We start from the raw sequence: 17,229 nt of genomic DNA, 5'->3' as shown, positions 1-17,229 counted from the left end.
TGCATGCCAATGGTCAGGTCAAAGCCTTCTCTCTGAGGACAGGACCATTCTGAACAGCTTCTCGGTACTTACAGGAGTTCTTTAGGTCCCCATTCATCCTGGTTGTGGGGTAGCTGCTGTCTGCATCCTCGTAGTAGCCATCCATGATGGAGTGGGCTGGGCTGCAGCCATCTGTGGGGTTGGTAGAAGGAGCGGCACCTCGGAGAAAGACAGGCAGACTGCAGGGGCCATGGCTGGGGAAGACCCCAGACAACATGCCCCTCCTTGGGGAAGAGAGAGTGCAGCTCCCTGGCCAGGGTGAGGGGCCTCTTCTCTGCATGTCATCTGCTCCAGCTTCCCACAAGCTCTCTGTGTTTCTGTCACCAGGAGCTGCCCTGTTGGGCCTGTCACACCTCCAGGGCTGTGTTCATGCTATTCCATGTGCTCTCTTAGCTTCTGCTAGAGAACTTCTACTTATCCTTTAATACCCAGCTCAAAGATCTTTTTTTTTAAAGATTTTATTTATTTATTTATTTGAGAGAGAGAAAGAGATAGAGAGAGAGAGCATGAGAGGGGGGAGGGTCAGAGGGAGAAGCAGACTCCCTGCTGAGCAGGGAGCCCGATGCGGGACTTGATCCCAGGACTCCAGGATCGTGACCTGAGCCGAAGGCAGTCGCTTAACCAACTGAGCCACCCAGGCGCCCGGCCCAGCTCAAAGATCTTTCTTTTTTTTTTTTTTTTTTTAAAGATTTTTTATTTATTTATCTGACAGAGAGAGACACAGCGAGAGAGAGAACACAAGCAGGGGGAGTGGGAGAGGGAGAAGCAGGCTCCCCGCAGAGCAGGGAGCCCGATGCGGGACTCGATCCCAGGACCCTGGGATCATGACCTGAGCCGAAGGCAGTCGCTTAACCAACTGAGCCACCCAGGCACCCTCAAAGATCTTTCTTCTGACCTTCTCAGACAGAGCATAGTCAGCTCCTCCTCAGTGATCCCACAGCGGTGGGATGGTGGTGGTGGTGGTGTGTGTGTGTGTGTGTGTGTGTGTCTTGGTCACAGCCCTCGTCCCTATACTGCAAGGAGTGGTGCTCCAGCTGCCTGGGCTCAGCCCCCCTCATCTTCTGCCACTTCAGTCCTTCTGCTCCCTTCCTGATGCGTATGCTCCCTCTTGTGATGGAGATTCTCCTAAACTTCTGTGACTACGGGGAGGACCTGGACTAGAGGAGTTAATGGAATAGCTCCTACAATAGTGAACACGACAGCTCCCTGCATGGAATGTTCCCAGCACACTCCCACTCAGGGGCCGCACAGTGCAGGGGTGTGGGGGCTGCTTTCTGAAACTGTATTCTGCATCAGAATTACTGGGGGTCTCTTTACAATGCAGATCCCCGGACTGTCTCCCTAGAGATTCTGATTCACCAGTGTGGGTGTGGGCTGAGCTGAGGAATCTGCATTTTAAAAAAATCTGTTTAACAGGACATTAAAAAACATGTACAAATGGAAACTATATGGAACGCCAAGAAATCGGATTTTTTTTTAAACAACTAAGGTTATTTTGACGCAGATGGCCCCTGGGGCACACTCTGAAGGTCAGTGGGTTAAGGGCATGTGCTTTGGGTTTGACCAGATTTGAGGTGAAATCTGTCACCACCATTTATTGGCCATAAAAGCCCCCAGTTTCTCTGCATTTCATGGTCTTCACCTACGGTGACGGGAGCAGTTCCCACCTCGGACGAGTGATACAATGCATATAAGCTCTTGGCACAGTGCCTGGCACATAGAATGTGCTGAACAGATGCCAGATGTCATTATTACTACCATCTCCTTTGATTCCTACAAAGCAGGGAGGTAGGTATGGGCCCCATTTTACAGACGGGAGCCCTGCAGCCGTAGACCGTTTGCTAGGGTCAGAACCTGCATGGGAACTGAGGTTGTCAGCTCAGGGAATAGATGCACATCCCTCTTCCAGGAAGACTTCCTTCATGCAGTCCAACTGGCTCTCGTACCACACTGTTCTTCAAAGTGCTGCTCTGGGCTCCCAGCCGCTGCCATCCATCTGTTTCCTGAGGACGGCAGCACTGAAATTCCCAGCGACTGGGATACCAAGTGCTGTCTCCCAAGTGAGGAGCAGAGCCTGCCCTTCCCAGCAGGTCCTCTGAGGCCTCAGATGCCGGTAATATCCTGTGAGATGGATGGGTGGAGCGGGGGTGGGGGGGCAGGGGTGCGATGGGGAAGAGGGAGGGGACACCCGGGGCAGCGCTCTTGAATACCTGGCTGGGCTGGTCACTGTGTAAGAGGAAGGATGTTCCCCGACGGGCTTGGCACCCTCTCCCTGGTCCAGCCCCCTGGCCCTTCCTGAGGCCCGCCCTTCCCTCCTGGCCCAGGATCCCCGCGGCCCCATGGGAGAGGAGTGTGAGCTCCCTGGGGAGGTAGAACAGTTTCACCCAGCCGAGGGGTTTGACCTGGGATTCAGGGCTCAGCAGCACTTTGTCCTCACCTTCCTCTCCTGTCCTCAAGTGGATAAAATAGAACAAAGTCAGCTGCTTCACATCCAAACAGCTGCTTACAGCAACACAGACCGCAAGACTTTCAAGGCTGAAGAGAGCCACTGATCACCTGGTCCAACCCCACCATTTCACTTTGTTTTCACTAGTTGGTTAATCCTAAAAATAATATACCACAGTAGCCCAAGGAGGAAAAAAACCCAAATGTCCATCAACTGACTGAACAAAATGTGGTCTATCCACACAATGGACGATGACGTGGCCCTAAGAAGGAGAGGAGTACTGATTCATGCAGTGATACGGGTTAACCTTGAAAACGTTATACTAAGGGAAATAAGCCAGACACCAGAGGCCACACATTGTATGGTTCTATTTATGTGAAATATTCAGAATTGGCCAATCCATAGAGACAGAAAGGAGATTGGTGGTTGCCAGAGGCTCAGGGGAAAAGGGGAATGAGAGTGACTGCTTAATGGGTATGCGCTTTCCCCCTTGAGTGATGAAAATGTCTGGAAACTGGGTAGAGCCGATGGCTGCCCAACACGGTGAGTGTACTAAATGTCCCTGATTGGGCACTTTAAAGTGGTTGAAATGGTCCATTTTATGTTATGTATATTTTATTACAATAAAAAAAAAGTATGACCATGGTGATAAGCACAATCAGTATAAGAGTATGAATGGGAAAATATTATGTTCCCTTCACCCAGATTTCTACAGGGAAATACTGTTCCTGGTTTCTTGCATATCCTAGAAAAATTGCTAAAATGAATGCATGAGTGTGTGTATACCGTATTAAGGAACAAATGGAATCATATAATAGGCAGTATTCTGTGTTCGAGGTTTTTATCAACGAAGGTATCTTGGAATTCATTTCTGATCAGCACAGACAGAACTATTTCATTTATTTTTTGGCAGTTGGAAAATACTCCACTGTGCTACTGAATGAGAGTAGAGCACCACATAAACATTATCTTATAAAAGTTCAACTACAAATGCTGGGTCACCCAAAAACCATAATATAGTTTCTTGTGTGTGATGTTAAGTTCCTATATCCAAGCCAGTGACTTATCTGATCCTCAAAAAAACGGCCAGTTGTTTCAGTGCTGGAGGGAACCATGGAAAGAGGAGTCCAAATCCAGAGACTCTCCTTTGTGGCCAAGTTAAGAGATTTGAATTCCCTGGGGTGCCCACAATAGGAAGACCTTTTGATTTTGGCCATGTGCTTTTTTTACCCCACACGTTCACTTTATAACTTACTTCTCCTCTCAGGTGTGGCCAGGCTGAAGTACAAACCAGTTCACCGGGTCTACCGAGGAGGAGCACGTGGGGGAGCACCAGCTTCAGTGGCCGTCTGTGTACCTCTGTCCCCGCACATTTATATGCATGTATCCAGCCCCTTCTTATTTTCAGAGTAGGGAAGGGGATTGTCCAAGACCGCACAGAACTGGGGCTGGAACCAAGCCCCTGATCCCTGGGGCTAGGCCCACTGGCCTCCCCAGGCCTTCATTAGAGAGGCCAGGGGCTCAGGCAGCTTCTCCCCAGGATGTGGGCAGGGCTGGGCAGGTGCCGGGCTTGGGGCTCCAGCCCTAGAGAGACACACGGGAGCTTTAGGAGAGGAGTCCCCCCGGGGGGACCAGAACTTACTGTGGGAGCTGATGTACTCAGGGGACTTGCCCGGGCCCAGGGGAAGGGCCTCTTCATAGTAGTCCTCGGGCGGAGGCCTTTGGGGAAGCGGTGGAGGCAGGTCAGCTGCCTGAAGGGGGACAAAGGAGGCAGATAAGACCAAGAAGGCCAGGAGAGCAGAGGGAGCCGGTGGGGTGACGGCAAGGAGGCTGGGGCGGAGAGAGGCAGGAGCCCCGAGGAGGCGGGATGCATGTTCTGAAGGTGAAGCCGGAACTTCTGACAGGGTGGCAGAAGGCAGAGGTGGGAACCCTGAGAGTTTGCTTGGTCCTCTACTTCTTGCCCAACTTATTTCAGCATCAGGGCTTCTCCGTAAGATCTAAAAGTTTTGTGGAGTGCCACATAGGCGTAGTCAGGCTTTTGATTAAGTAAGCGCATGCAAAGTGATCAAAAACTACTGTGAGTTCTGCAATGCTCTGCAACCACATCTACACACCTGTGAGGAACAGCAAGGCAAGTACACGGAAGACACGTTACTTAGTGAGGCAGCACGGCCTCGTGGCTAAGAGCTTAGGCTCTGGGGCCAGGGCACCCCTGCTTCACCGGGATTAAGCTCTGTCACTTATGAGCTGTGGGCACTGACATGTCGCTTACGCTAAGTCTCATTTCCTCACCTGTGAAATGGGGATAACAATGGTGCCAACCTCATTCAGTTATTGTGAGCATGTAAAGGACGTAGTAAGGGGTCAACAGTTGGTACCATTGGATGGTGATGATAGTGAATTATGCAGTTGACAGTGTTTGATGTGATTATGGGCCCTTTGCCTTAATTCCGTGGATGAAGGCTGGGAACCCTAGATATGATCCAAACCTTTATTTTGTAAGTGAAAAACAGGCTCAGAAAGGGGAGGTGATTTGTTTAAGACCACATGGCAGCAGGAGGAGGGCAGAGGCCACCAAGCGCTGGTCCGGAGCTTTCCTCACACTCCACGTTTATTATGGCAATCAGAAGTTGGGGTGGGGATCGTCCTTTGTGCCTGAACTGACAGATCAGTTCACCACATTATCCCTGCTCAGCGTGGGCGCAGTGAGCACATAATGAGTCACTGAAATGTTCTCACAACCTGTTTCTCCCCTTAGAACAGGGTCCTGCACAGGCAGGAGGGACCCAAGCATTGGGGGGAGAGCTTCACTGGCCACTTCAGAGGGACAGAGGGCCGGACGGTGTGGGAACCCAGGCCATGACTCACGTGTCTCAGAGACGGGCTCTTGGCTGGCTCAGGGCTGGCTCCTTTGCAGGGCTCCCCGTCATCCTCTGGCATGTCCCGGAGGTCGCTCAGGTCACAGTCTAGCGAGGGGCAGGCCATTGGGGCAGAGCAAGCCAGGGATGAGCACGGTAGCATGGGAAGAAGCCTGGATCTGGGGTCAGGAGGCCTCTACCACCTCCTTCGTTAGAAACCCTGGGCAAGCGACTTCATCACTCTGAGACTTGGTCTTCTCTGTAAACTGGTCCCAATAATCCCTGGCCTTGTCTGTCTGCCAGGGTTATCAAGAGGGCCAAATGAGATATCTCGTGTGGTGCTTTGGAGATTTTCAAGAAGTGGGTTATGAAGGCACCAGGTCTTCCGTCAGTCTCTCCATCCCTGAAACTTTCACCTGACCCGCAGCTTTCTTGAAGCAGAATAGTGCTGTCTTCCCTCGGGATGGATCAGGGGGCGCACACACCCTGCCCGCCTCCCGGTGCGCCTGCCCCCACGCCCACGATGCCCCCCCGCAGCTCCCCTCTCTGCTGGGGCGCAGGATGGCTCAACCCAGGGGTCAGGCGGCCACCACCAGTGGATGTGAGCAGCAGGAGAGACAGCACCTTCTTTGGCCTGCACTGTTCCTCCCTACCTTGCCTCAAATCCTGGGGATGACTTCCTGTCACCATACAGATTTTGACTAGACTTTCAGAGCTGGCAGGGCCCAGAGAGGTCAAGGGACCTGCCCAACGTGACTCAGTGTTGCAACGCTAGAGCCAGGCCCCCACACAATCTGAGGACCCTTCCGGAGACTGGGGCAGTGGGCCTGCACACTCAGGGAGGGGACAGCTCCCAGCTGGGGTTGGGAGAGGGTGCCTTACCGAACTCTTCAAAGAGGGACTCCACGAAGCTGGGCCCGGAGTGGAGGTCCGCTGTGTTCACATACAGGTAGGAGACTTCTTTGGCTGTGAGGAGAGGGGGAGCATGTCGGCAGTGAGGAGGAAGGGGGGGTCTGCTGGTGCCCACTCTGACGACAGCCGGGTCTCCCCCCCCACCACTGGGACTCAAGCCCACTCAGGACACGGCACCGTTGACAAAGCATGTGCACATCCTAAATAAGCTCCCTGGTTTTCAAGCTTTGTTCTGATTTTTACATCGTTCCTGAGCATCTCCTTTTCCAAGTGGAAGGATGCTCAGAGCCCAGTATAGAAAACAGAACAGGTAAGGTGCTCGGGGACGGCCAGGGGACAGGGCCGAGCACGGGTGGCAAACTGCCCCCTACTACCCTCCCACGGTCCTGTGAGGGCTGCTGATGACATCGGCCTGTTTTGTCACTGGAAGTGAGGCTCCGAGAGTCACCCGGCGGGGACGCCCCCGCCCCCCATCTCTCAGACGCCCGCAACACTGCGGGACACAGGGCGGCCCGTCTGAGTTTACTGCGCGCTGGGCTGACCTGGGGTGTCGAGAAAAGGCGGGAGTGGACGGGGAGGCCCTGCTGCCGAACGGACGGGGGGCAGAGGGGCTGTGGGGCTGGTGGGGGGGCGTGTGTGGCGTGCGTGCCGCGTGTGAGGGGGTGGGGCGTGGGAGCGGTGTGCTGTGCGTCCTGGTCGCGTGAGCACCGTGCACGAGTGTGGGGTGTGCGTGTGGGTGGGTGTGGCAGCTGTGGACATGGCTTTAGTGGGCCGCAGATGGAGGGGGACGAAGAGCCCGGCCAGGGTGGAGAACGACAAAGGGGACGAGGACGCCGGCCAGGCCATGGACGTGTGTGGTGCCCACGCTGTGAGGCTCCGGCCTCCGTGCGCCGCAGGCCCTGGGGAGTTCCTGAAGGTTCTTGAGGAGCTGGGGGCGGAGTGCCGATGGCTGACCTGGGAGGGGCTGCAGGCTCTGCAGGATGGAGGCCACAGCCATCTTCTTCTCCAGGGCAGTGTCACTGAGGTACTCATGGTCCAGGAGGCTGAGCAGCCCCGTGAGCTCAGGGAGCAGCTGCTCGAGCGCTGAGGAGGAAGCACAGCGGGGCCCGGGGTCAGGATCCGGCCCCGCCCCCACCCGCCAGAGGCCAGGGCAGCACGGTGGCGGGTGGGGGGGGTGGGGGGGGGGGGGGGGGGGGGGGGGGTAAGGCCCGGTGCAACACGGAGACCTCAGCAGCCCTCCCACAGCTGTCCCAGGGCTGGCCACCCGCTCCCGAGGGAGAGCCCTGCTCAGTTAGCCATGACGTTCCTCTGGGCCTCCCCACTCTGCCTCAGACGTCATATGGCCTTGGCCTGAGGACGGACACCCCGGGCTTCAGCCTGGCAACTCTGAGCCCAGGCAGCCTGAGCAGAGGCTCTTAGGCCTGCCTTTGTCCCAGCATGCCCTCGGCTGTCCAGGTCCAGGGGTCCTTTCCCACCGCAGCTCGAGGCTCAGTGCAGGTCCCAGGCTGGAGCCCCCCGCCATCCAGGACACAGGCAGGAAGGGAGCCTTCCTGTCCCATCAGTTCATACACTTCAATCTCTGGAACCTTCTGTTTCCGGTGCCTTGGTGGGAGCCAAACTAAACATTAACCCTTCCTACCCCAGGCCCCAAACCGTTATCACCAGTCTTCCATGCTTTACCAGCATTTTCCAAACTTGAGTGTGTAGAGGAATTACCTAGGGATCTCATCGAAATGCAGAGGCTGGCTCAGGTCTGGGGAGGGACCTGAGATTCTGCATTTCCAGTGAGCTCCCGGGTGATGATGATCCCGCTGGTTGAGACCACACGGGAGTTGCAAAACCCTACAGCACATGGTCTTTTAAAGACTGGAGCATGCCACAGCCATGAGGTCATTGATGTGTCCCTGTCCCAAACAGTAACTTGGGACTTGGTTCGCCTTAGACCAGCTTTGTTACAGTAGTAGTATTATCCTGCTTTGTGACTTGCTAGTCACTTGTGCAGAATACTAAAAGCTAACCATGTCAAATGATTCTTGTGAGCTTTGCTAAGCCCTTCATACTTACAATCTCATTTAAATATACTACCAAGCATTTTATGGCTCAGAGTGGTTAAGTAACTCCTCCAGGGTCACACAGTCAGTGAAGCCTCGACTGGCCCTGGATCCCTCACTCACTAGATTGCCTTGCAGTACTTTATACAACCCCACCAACAAGTTTTGAGATAGGTCCCATGTTCACACCTATTTTTTAGAGGAAGAAACCAAGGCTCAGAGAAGAGAAGTGCTTTGCTTGCAATCACACAGAGGCCACAGAAGAGCCAGGCCTTTGGCTTATAGTCTCTGGACTCCCAGCGCCATGTGCTTCTCTCCACCCTGGGCCCTCCTAAGGAAACAACCAGACTCCGACTTATAGTTACAAGGTCTGTGTGTGGTAGAGGGGCTGTAACATTGTGCATAAGAGAACCAGCCCTGGAGCCAGACTGCGTAGGTTCACGTTCACGCTCCATTCATTAATTGCGGGACCTTCGAAAGTTACTTAGCCTATGACTCAGTTTCCACCTCTATACAGGGGGTCATAATAACACCTGCCTTAGAGGGTTGCTGTGAAGATTAATTAGGTCATGCATGAGAAGTGCCTTTCCCCAAACAGAGTAAACGCTCACCCCAAGTCAGCTGTTGCGGCTCTCATTGTATTTACCTTGCTGATCTGTGCTGTGCGAGTCTCCAGGAGTGTCTGCTCCCACAGCAGACTGTGAGGCTCTAGACAGGGTAGACGGCCCTTGGAATCTCAACTTCCTTCGCATCTAGTCTGGGGCCTGCTCAGTGCTGGTGCTCCATATGTATTTGATGAGAGAGGGCATGAGCAGATGACCACGCCAGGACTTTTAAAAAAATAGAATCGTATGTACAGACAGTGGCACTTGTTGGAAAAAATGTGATGTGGCTCTCTCTGTGGCATTCCATCATCACCTGAAATCTGTTGGACATGAGCTAAAGGCTGATCCCATCAGCTACCACCTCATGAGCTCTCTCTGCTGTTGGGCACTGAGATAGGGGCTGTGTATGCCCCGCCTCATCTGTGAGCAGGTCCTGCTGGGATACCTGTGTTCCAGAAGAGGACTGAGGCCGAGGGAGGCTGTGGGATGTTTGCACAGCGTGAAAGAGGTGGAGCCAGGCTAATTCCACATTTGTGTGATTCCTAGAGCTGCCAATTCGCACAATGCCAGGGGGCGCGACTCACCTCACAGCCCAAGTGCAAGGGACCTGGAGGCCCTGCTGCCTCCACAGCCCCAGCCCTGGCAATGCCACCTGAGCAAGGCTTCTGGGTGGGTAAATTTCCCTCCTTGAAGTAGGAAACCGCTTAAAATCATAAAAGCATCTTAGGTAAATTTTAGCTGTTGCAAAGGAAATCTTTATAAATGGAATCACAAACCTCTCCGGCACCCTCACCGGATACACTGAAAGTCAGTAACTCAGTTCTAAGATACTGACTGAGCCCTAATTATGTGCCACTCAGGGGATTAGAAAATGAGTAAGATATTGTTTCAGTGGGTATGCTCCCTCCCTCTCTGTCTCTGTCTCTCTGTCTCTCTGTCTCTCTCTCACACATACCACACACACACAGACGCGTAATAACTCACGAGGGAGGCCATGGTAAATGCTACTGGGAAGGCACCGCAGGGGACCATGGGAGCTTTCTTGTGGCCTGCAGCCATGGTTTCTATTTGAAAATTCATGACATTGCTCTGGTATCATGTGGGAATGTCAAGGCTATGGGGTACAGTGACTTTTATCCCTCTGAAACTTTTTGGCTTTGGGATTCCTTTGCACATTAGAAAATTATCAAGGACTCCACACAACTTTTGTTTTATGGGGATCATAGTTATCAATATTAACAATTAAAGCTGAGAAAATTTTAAACCACAAGAACACACAGGCACGTATCCCATTGGCCTTCAGAGCTACTGTGTCATCATGCGACATAACCTCTGGAAAACTCCACCGTAAACATAGAAAGAACGGGAGTGAAAGAAGGCATATTGGGTCTGAGTACTATATAATAGTTTTGACCTTGTGGACTCCCAGGAAGCATCCCCAACCACACCTTTCGGAGAATCGCCGTCCTTCAATGAATGACCTGGGATTGCTAGGTCTTGTCCCTGTGTCCATTCCTCCTTCCTTCTCTCCCCACCTCCCTCCCACCCTGTCTGTCTCTCATTTCGCTCTGAGGTCCCAAAGATTTATTCTTGCTGTTATCAGTCATGCTTATGCCGGCAGCATTCCTGCTTCTAAAAGCTCTCCTGCTTCTAATTTGAGGTTTGTTGCAATTGTTTCTAAAGTAAGAACAGTTAGGTTCTGAGTGAGTTCTCCGCATTGACAGACGGGAGTCTTAACACCCAAGCTTTGTTAACAACTCTATTTTTTCCCTGATTGTTAACAGGATTCCTAACATGGGACCCTGACTTCTAAGTGTTTTTGTTGAATGGAGATGTGATCACAAAAGTCCAAACAGAGCAAAGAAGAAAGAGGGGACCGAGTGAACCTGGGAGAAGCAGGTGTCCATGGCAGCATCTCTGGCCTGGAAGGACCCGGCAGTCAGCAGGTAGCCAAGGGGGAGTCCCACAGCATTTCCAAAGTTGGTTAGCGAAGGGAGCGTGAGCCACAGGGGACTTCTCAGCAAGTGGGCGAGAACCCTTCCCCAGGGCGGAGCAGTGACTGTGTGCTGGGCAATTAGGGTGTACCCTCTCATTTCAGGCTCATAAACTGCACAGGAGGGATGTAGTGTTGTGCTCTGTGTCCCATGAGGGAGGGAATGGAGGCTCAGAAAAGTGACGCCACCCAGCTGGTAAATGGTAAGGCCAGGCCTTGAGCCCAGGTCTGACTTCACAGTGTACACCCTGTGCCAGAATCTTCCATCAGAAAACATGGTTTCAGAGCAGTGGAGGCCAGGCTGGGGCAGGGAGGAGGCAAGTAGCCCCTCAAAACCCTCCTGCTGGGGGCTCTGGGCCATGACTTCATCAGGGCTCCTGACCTGGGGTCCCTGCACCAGATGGGTGGAAGGCTCTTATTGGGGGGCTAAAATTCTTGCTCAGTGGGTCTCTCTGCACTGGGACTGTTTGTGAACTTCAGAGCCCTAACAGTAAAGATCCAGAGAAGGAAAACAAGTGGCTCAGAGCATCTACCTGACTTAACAGCAGGATCTCATCCCAGAGGGCCCCTTATACCTCACGGTACAAGAAGGCTTTCAGCCGGTGCTCGGCTCTTCAAAGGCAGTACCTTTGAGCTCTCCCCCCAAAAGCTGGCTTTCAGGGGCAATGAATGTGGCAATGCCTTCCGTGGCAGCTTCGTCTTTAATGCCAGAGAACTGAAACCACAGGGTTTTAAATGATCGCAGAATTTAATCTGGAGAGAAATCGTATGTGTATAGTGCATATGGCAAGGTGGTTCTGCCAGGCCTCAGACAGACCGCCAGGACAGCAGCCTCAAATTTTAGCAAGAATAAGATTCTCCCAGTGGGGGTTGTTGGAAAGGCCGATTCCTGGACCTCCTACCCGGGCCTTCTGATTCCATAGACCCTCTACTGAGACCCAAGAAACTGCATTTTATTTTTTATTTAAAAGATTTTATTTATTTGCCAGAGAGAGAGAGAGCACAAGCAGAGGGAGTGGCAGGCAGAGGGAGAAGCAGGGAACCTGATGTAGGGCTCGATCCCAGGACCCTGAGATCATGACCTGAGCCGAAGGCAGATGCTTAACCGACTGAGCCACCCAGGCGCCCCAGAAGCTGCATTTTAGTAAGTACTCCAGGTGATTCCAAGGTTCAACCTTTGAAAGCTACTCCGCCAGAAAACCCACACTATAAGGCACGTCTGTGAACATAAGGAATGTGGGAAGACCTTTCTCGTTTGCTCACAAGTTATCATTAGACCTCACCTTTGAAAGAACTGCAAGTCCAGGTGGGAATAAGAGCTCCCACAGATTATAAATAGCCGGAGCCTGGAAGCTTGCTGAGAAGAGCACAGTGCTTGGGTCCTTGGGGTCAGACCCGTCGCACTGCAGTTCTCGAGCCTTCTGAGCTGTAGCAAGATGGCATGCTGGAGAGCTCTGCACCCTGGCTTTCTGGTCTGTCACGTGAGAGCGAGGGGAGGCCAGCCCCGATGAGGCAGAGCGAGGCAGCCATGTCTGCGAAGCACTCGGTCCTCGGGGCCTGGAGCCTGCGCTCCCTCAGTCAGGGCCGTGGTACCGTGAGGGCTGCTATCTCCTGATCCTCCTCGGAACTGCGCCGACTCCCGAGCACCGCTCAGGTACTGTTTGGCGACAGATCTGCCGTAGTTTCGCAACAAGCTCCATGAGGACAGGGACCATGTCTCAGTCATTGTAACTGTCCGATAAGCATTTATTTAGTGAACATGGTATTTTGATGACCTAGTCCAACCTTCTCATTTTAAAGACATGAGAAGTGGAGGTCCAAGAGCTCCTCTGACTTAGCTATAGTCACACAACCAGTTGAAAATCCAAGTCCCTAGCATTAAATTCACACAAAGCTTGCTACTTAGCAGAGTCATCAAAGAGTGGCCAAGAGAACAGGCTGTGCACCATCTGGCCCCTCCTCGCTCGGCCGGTTTCCAGCTGTGGCCCTGGTGAAATTTCCTAACTCGTCCAAGCTTCTGGACCGTGGGGGTAATCACAGTAACTGCTTCACACGGTGATTGTAAAGATGAAAGGAAGCCACGCAGAGGGGGCTCAGTGCACTGGACAGGTGCCTCGCCATTCACGTGTGACCTCCAGAGAGTTTCGGGTGCTGGGGCACAAGGAAGGGCAGGGAGGGGGTGTCTGGGGCCACGGGGACTCTGCAAGCCTCACCACATTGACAGTTCATAGATCTGGGCCTGACACTGAGCTTAGGGTAGCTATGGCAGTAGAAGGTGGCGTAGCCCCTTTCCTCAGGGGGCTCATATCCCAAGGACCCCCCCCCATACCACATGAGGGGACATCTTTCAGTTGGAGGGGAAACCTGTCCCTGCTGTCCCCAGTCGGGAAGGATTTCCTTCACCAATTCCTAACCCGCCCCCTCCCACCTTCACTCCTGGTCCAGGTCCTGTCTGCTTTCTGAGGACAGACTGGGGCATTGGGACAGCATTATCTTTTATGTCTAAAGTTTATTTAGAACCACAAATACATTTCATTGATCTTGTTTGGTTTAGCTGAGCCTTAGGGAGGTACAGTGAATTCCAGTGAGGGAAAAAAAAAAACACAGGAAGAAATGGTTTAATCACTGTTTATGAAACTTCAATCTTTCCCTAAGTGGGACAGACAGGCTCGGAAACCCAAGATGGGTGATAATTGTTCTTTGGGATGCAAAAAGTTTGCCAAATAAAATTAGAAACCTATTTTAAAATATATTTAAGATTAGACCACTAACTGCTTACTTGTTACTGGTGAATACCCAACGAAGACGAAGATCAGTTTTCTCTCTGCTCCTCCACCCTCCCCACTTAATTTAAATCAAAATGAGATGGCACGGAGCAGAAAATAAGCCACAGGCAAAAAGCACTATTACTTGCTCCCAGGACTGCATACCCCCATGCAGCATGAATGAAGCTTTCAAGCCAAAGTTCTTTATCATAGCCGGTATGGGTTCTAGCTGGATTTATTTAGAGATCTCAAAGGTAGAGTCTAATTTCCATAACAAAAGAGAAGTGAATAATTAACCTTCTGCAAACCACAGGAATAATAACCCCTGTTTTGGCACCTACCTGGTCAGCCTAGTGGGCGCCCTGACTTGTGATCTCATTCCTGGGCAACTTCCAGACTTTGGAATTTACGAAAATGCTTGGAAATAGCTTGCAAGTTACAATGTCATTAAATGCAAAGCAGTGGGAGGAAATACAGTTTCTCTTTCCCCCATCTCCTTATTTGACAAGCCTCTTTAGGACAAAGATAACTCATCCTTCTTTGTTTTCAAAGTCAGAGAATATGCAACAAGCATGATTCAAGAATGGAAAATAGGAAAGTTGTCAGTATGTGGTGCTTACAAAGGGCTTACATGTTTTGTTTGTTTGTTTACTCAAATTTTCTTTCTCATTTTCCAAACAGCAAAATAACCCAATTTCCAGCCCATAAAGGCTCCTGAGCTGGAAAAAGTGCCAATGTGTTACTTTAAAAATTTCTGATCATGATTTGAGAGATGACTTTCTGTATCCTGTGCTTTAACAAGCTAGCACATTAATGAGGTATGATCCCATTGGGAGGGTGGAGAGGCAAGGCATCCTGGAAAGGAAAGCAGTCCACTTAGCAGGTATGACCTCAATGTTTGGGTGGGGGGGCGGGTAGGGAAGGAAGAGGAACCCTTTCCTGTGGCCCTCCAACTCTGCAGACCCTTCCAGAGAGACTTCCTGCCAGGCTGCCTTCATGCTTCTTTCCTCAGCCTCTTAACCCAGGGCCTTTGCATATGCTGTTCCTTCTGCTTGTCAGAACTCCCTTCTCCTGCCAACCAGTGATGCCCTCTTCAGCTCTCTGCTCACTCATGACTGCCTCAGGGAAGTTTCCCCTGTCTTCTCCATCACATCTGTCCCCCTATTTTACACATCACTCTCCCTGTGGTATGTGCCCTGGTGAAATGTTACATTTAACGATGCATTTCTTCAATTAAGATCAACTTCCCCCACTTGAGCCTAAACTCGAGGGCAGGAATAGCACCAGCTTTTGTTAGTACCTGACACAGCGTACATGCTTAAGTTATTTGTGGAATGAATGAATTCTTGAGGCAAACTTAAGAGTTGATAGTCTAGTAGCTAGTTAATGTGATTTAAAAACCATGTCTATAATAGTGGATCAGCATCGTAAAAAGATGCTTAAAAAAAGAAAAAAAAATGTAACAATAGTCCGGGGGAACAGAGGAAGCAGAAGTCCAATTTCCGACTTGGCTAAGGTCCCCAAGCCCTATTTGGTTGAGCTTGTATCCCTCGTGTGAATACGGCTGCCAACAAATTCAGTGATGCACATTTTGTAGTTGGTGGGTTTTAATCCTAACATAGAAATTGGGAAATAATAAGACTAACATATATTAAGCCACCCAAACTACTTGAGTTCAAGTCCTCTCTCCTCCACGACCCCCCATTGCCTAGCTGTGCACCTTTGGGACACTCACATTACCACCCCGTGCCTCATGTACGTCACTAGTGACCTATGAGCCTATGTACCTCATCAGTGGGAACGAGCCCTAATGCATGAAAAACAGTGCCTGGCACATAGTAGGGTCTCAATAAATGTTGGCTGTTTATATTACTCTTACATTGTTTTTCTGTGTCACCCTCTGCTTTAAGAGATTTACATGTATTATTTACACAATTGAATTCTTTTTTTAAAAGATTTTATTTATTTGACAGAGAGAGAGAGAGCACAAGGAGGGGGAGCAGCAGAGGGAGAGGCAGAGGGAGAAGCAGGCTCTCTGCTGAGCAGGGAGCCCGACGTAGGGGGCTCGATCCCAGGACCCTGGGATCATGACCTGAGCTGAAGGCAGATGCTTAATCAACTGAGCCACCCAGGTGCCCCTACACAATTTAATACTTATGACAAGGTGGGCCAGCCCCATTTTACAGGGGTGGGAACTGCAGATTGCAGAACGGGAAGAACAGGGAGGAGCTCTTCAGGGGTGCCCGCCCCAGTGGTCCCTCATGGCACTACTCCTAGCTACCCAGCTCTGGGTTAATGCCGCATAGAAGGCCTGCAGACCTGCCCCTTCACTTTGTGGGTGCAGACACCTCTCCTTCCCTTGCTCACAGTCTCTTCCAAGTTGCAGCAAATCTACCTACTGGGGGCCACATGGACATCTCACTTCCCCCGAATTCTTAAGCGCTTCTCTTAGAGCCCAAGTGAAGGCCAAACAGTGGGCACAATGGCAGAGGGAACCGTGCTGGGGGACCAGCATTGTTGGTCACTAAAACAAACACTTCCTGTTGTCCCAGAGTGTTTGGGGAAGACCACGGCTCATGTGGGCAGGAAAAGAATGAAAAAGGAGCAGCAGAGAAGCCCAGCTGCAAAGCCAGGGCCTTGGTGTGACCGCTTTCCAGGAGTTAAATATAGCCCGTGTGTGAGGGAGGGCCGGGGGAGGTCACCTTGGAAGGCTTTGGTGTGTGTTCATTACAGCTGGTGCAGGAAACTCAACATCCTTTATGCTGAAGAGAGCAGTGCAGATTTGACTCTGCAGGCCCTAAGCACAGACTCCTAAGGGAGGGAGGTGGGAAGGAGGAGGGGGAGGCCTCGGGGTTTGGTCTGAGAGGACTGGTTTGGGGCCGTGCCTCCCATCCGCTAGTGTGGAATCTGGGTTAAGGCGCTCAACCCCTCCGAGCGTCCCCTTCTGCTTCTGTGAGGAGGGGCTCAGGAGGCCCATGTGTCAGTTCATGTGAGGAGGGGAAGGGTTTGTAAACCGTGGATCATTATTAAGGATGTTAGGGTAGCACGCTTCTCTGATCTGTTATTTCAGGAAGACAGGGAGGTCACAGGTCAGTTGGGAAGCAGGTCATGGGGGCCTTTTATGGGACTCTCTTGGTAGGAGTCAGGCCAGGGTGACAGGCTCAGGGTGACAGGCTCAGGGAAGATGAGTTTGAGGACCCATCCCACATCTTAAATGGCCTTTCTAGCAGCAGCTCTGCCCAGGCCCCGCCATCCACCAGCACAGCTCTCGCTCTGGGCACCTGGTGTCCCAGCCCTGGGCCACCAGGGAAGCCATTTCCAGACAGGAGGGGGTGGGGCAAGCCACTGACTTCCGAGGAAATAGCTTTTGGCTGTGGGACTGGGCTCTCCCAGAATTGTTCCTTTGTCTGCAGATTCCTCCCTGTTTAGCTCACAAAGGAAAGGGTTCAGGAGGAAGTGGAAAACTGTGACCCACACATGCTCACCCGCCCCCCCCCGCCCTGCACAAGATGGCAGCGGCTGCCGTCCGAGGCAGTCTGCACCATCTCCTTCATCAGAGG

The 17,229-nt window shown here is 51.9% G+C and overlaps 1 protein-coding gene across 2 annotated transcripts in view; it reads right to left on the bottom strand.

Annotated features, from left to right (window-relative positions):
* Positions 1-17,229, bottom strand: part of LOC118006678 (actin filament-associated protein 1-like 1) — a 63,942-nt gene that overhangs the window by 30,353 nt on the left and 16,360 nt on the right. For both annotated transcript variants that reach the window (XM_034999431.1, XM_034999432.1), the window contains exons 2-6: positions 7,210-7,338; positions 6,226-6,309; positions 5,354-5,451; positions 4,128-4,236; positions 73-198 (exon numbers count right to left, since the gene is read on the bottom strand). In XM_034999431.1, the coding sequence (XP_034855322.1) occupies positions 73-198; positions 4,128-4,236; positions 5,354-5,451; positions 6,226-6,309; positions 7,210-7,338 (546 nt within the window). The remainder of the gene's footprint in view (positions 1-72; positions 199-4,127; positions 4,237-5,353; positions 5,452-6,225; positions 6,310-7,209; positions 7,339-17,229) is intronic.

Source organism: Mirounga leonina, unplaced genomic scaffold, assembly GCF_011800145.1.
Source record: "Mirounga leonina isolate KUSES-001 unplaced genomic scaffold, KU_Mleo_1.0 Mir_98, whole genome shotgun sequence".
Lineage (NCBI taxonomy): Eukaryota > Metazoa > Chordata > Mammalia > Carnivora > Phocidae > Mirounga > Mirounga leonina.
Note: the sequence above shows the minus strand (reverse complement) of the source record. Positions and strands in the feature narration are given on the sequence as shown.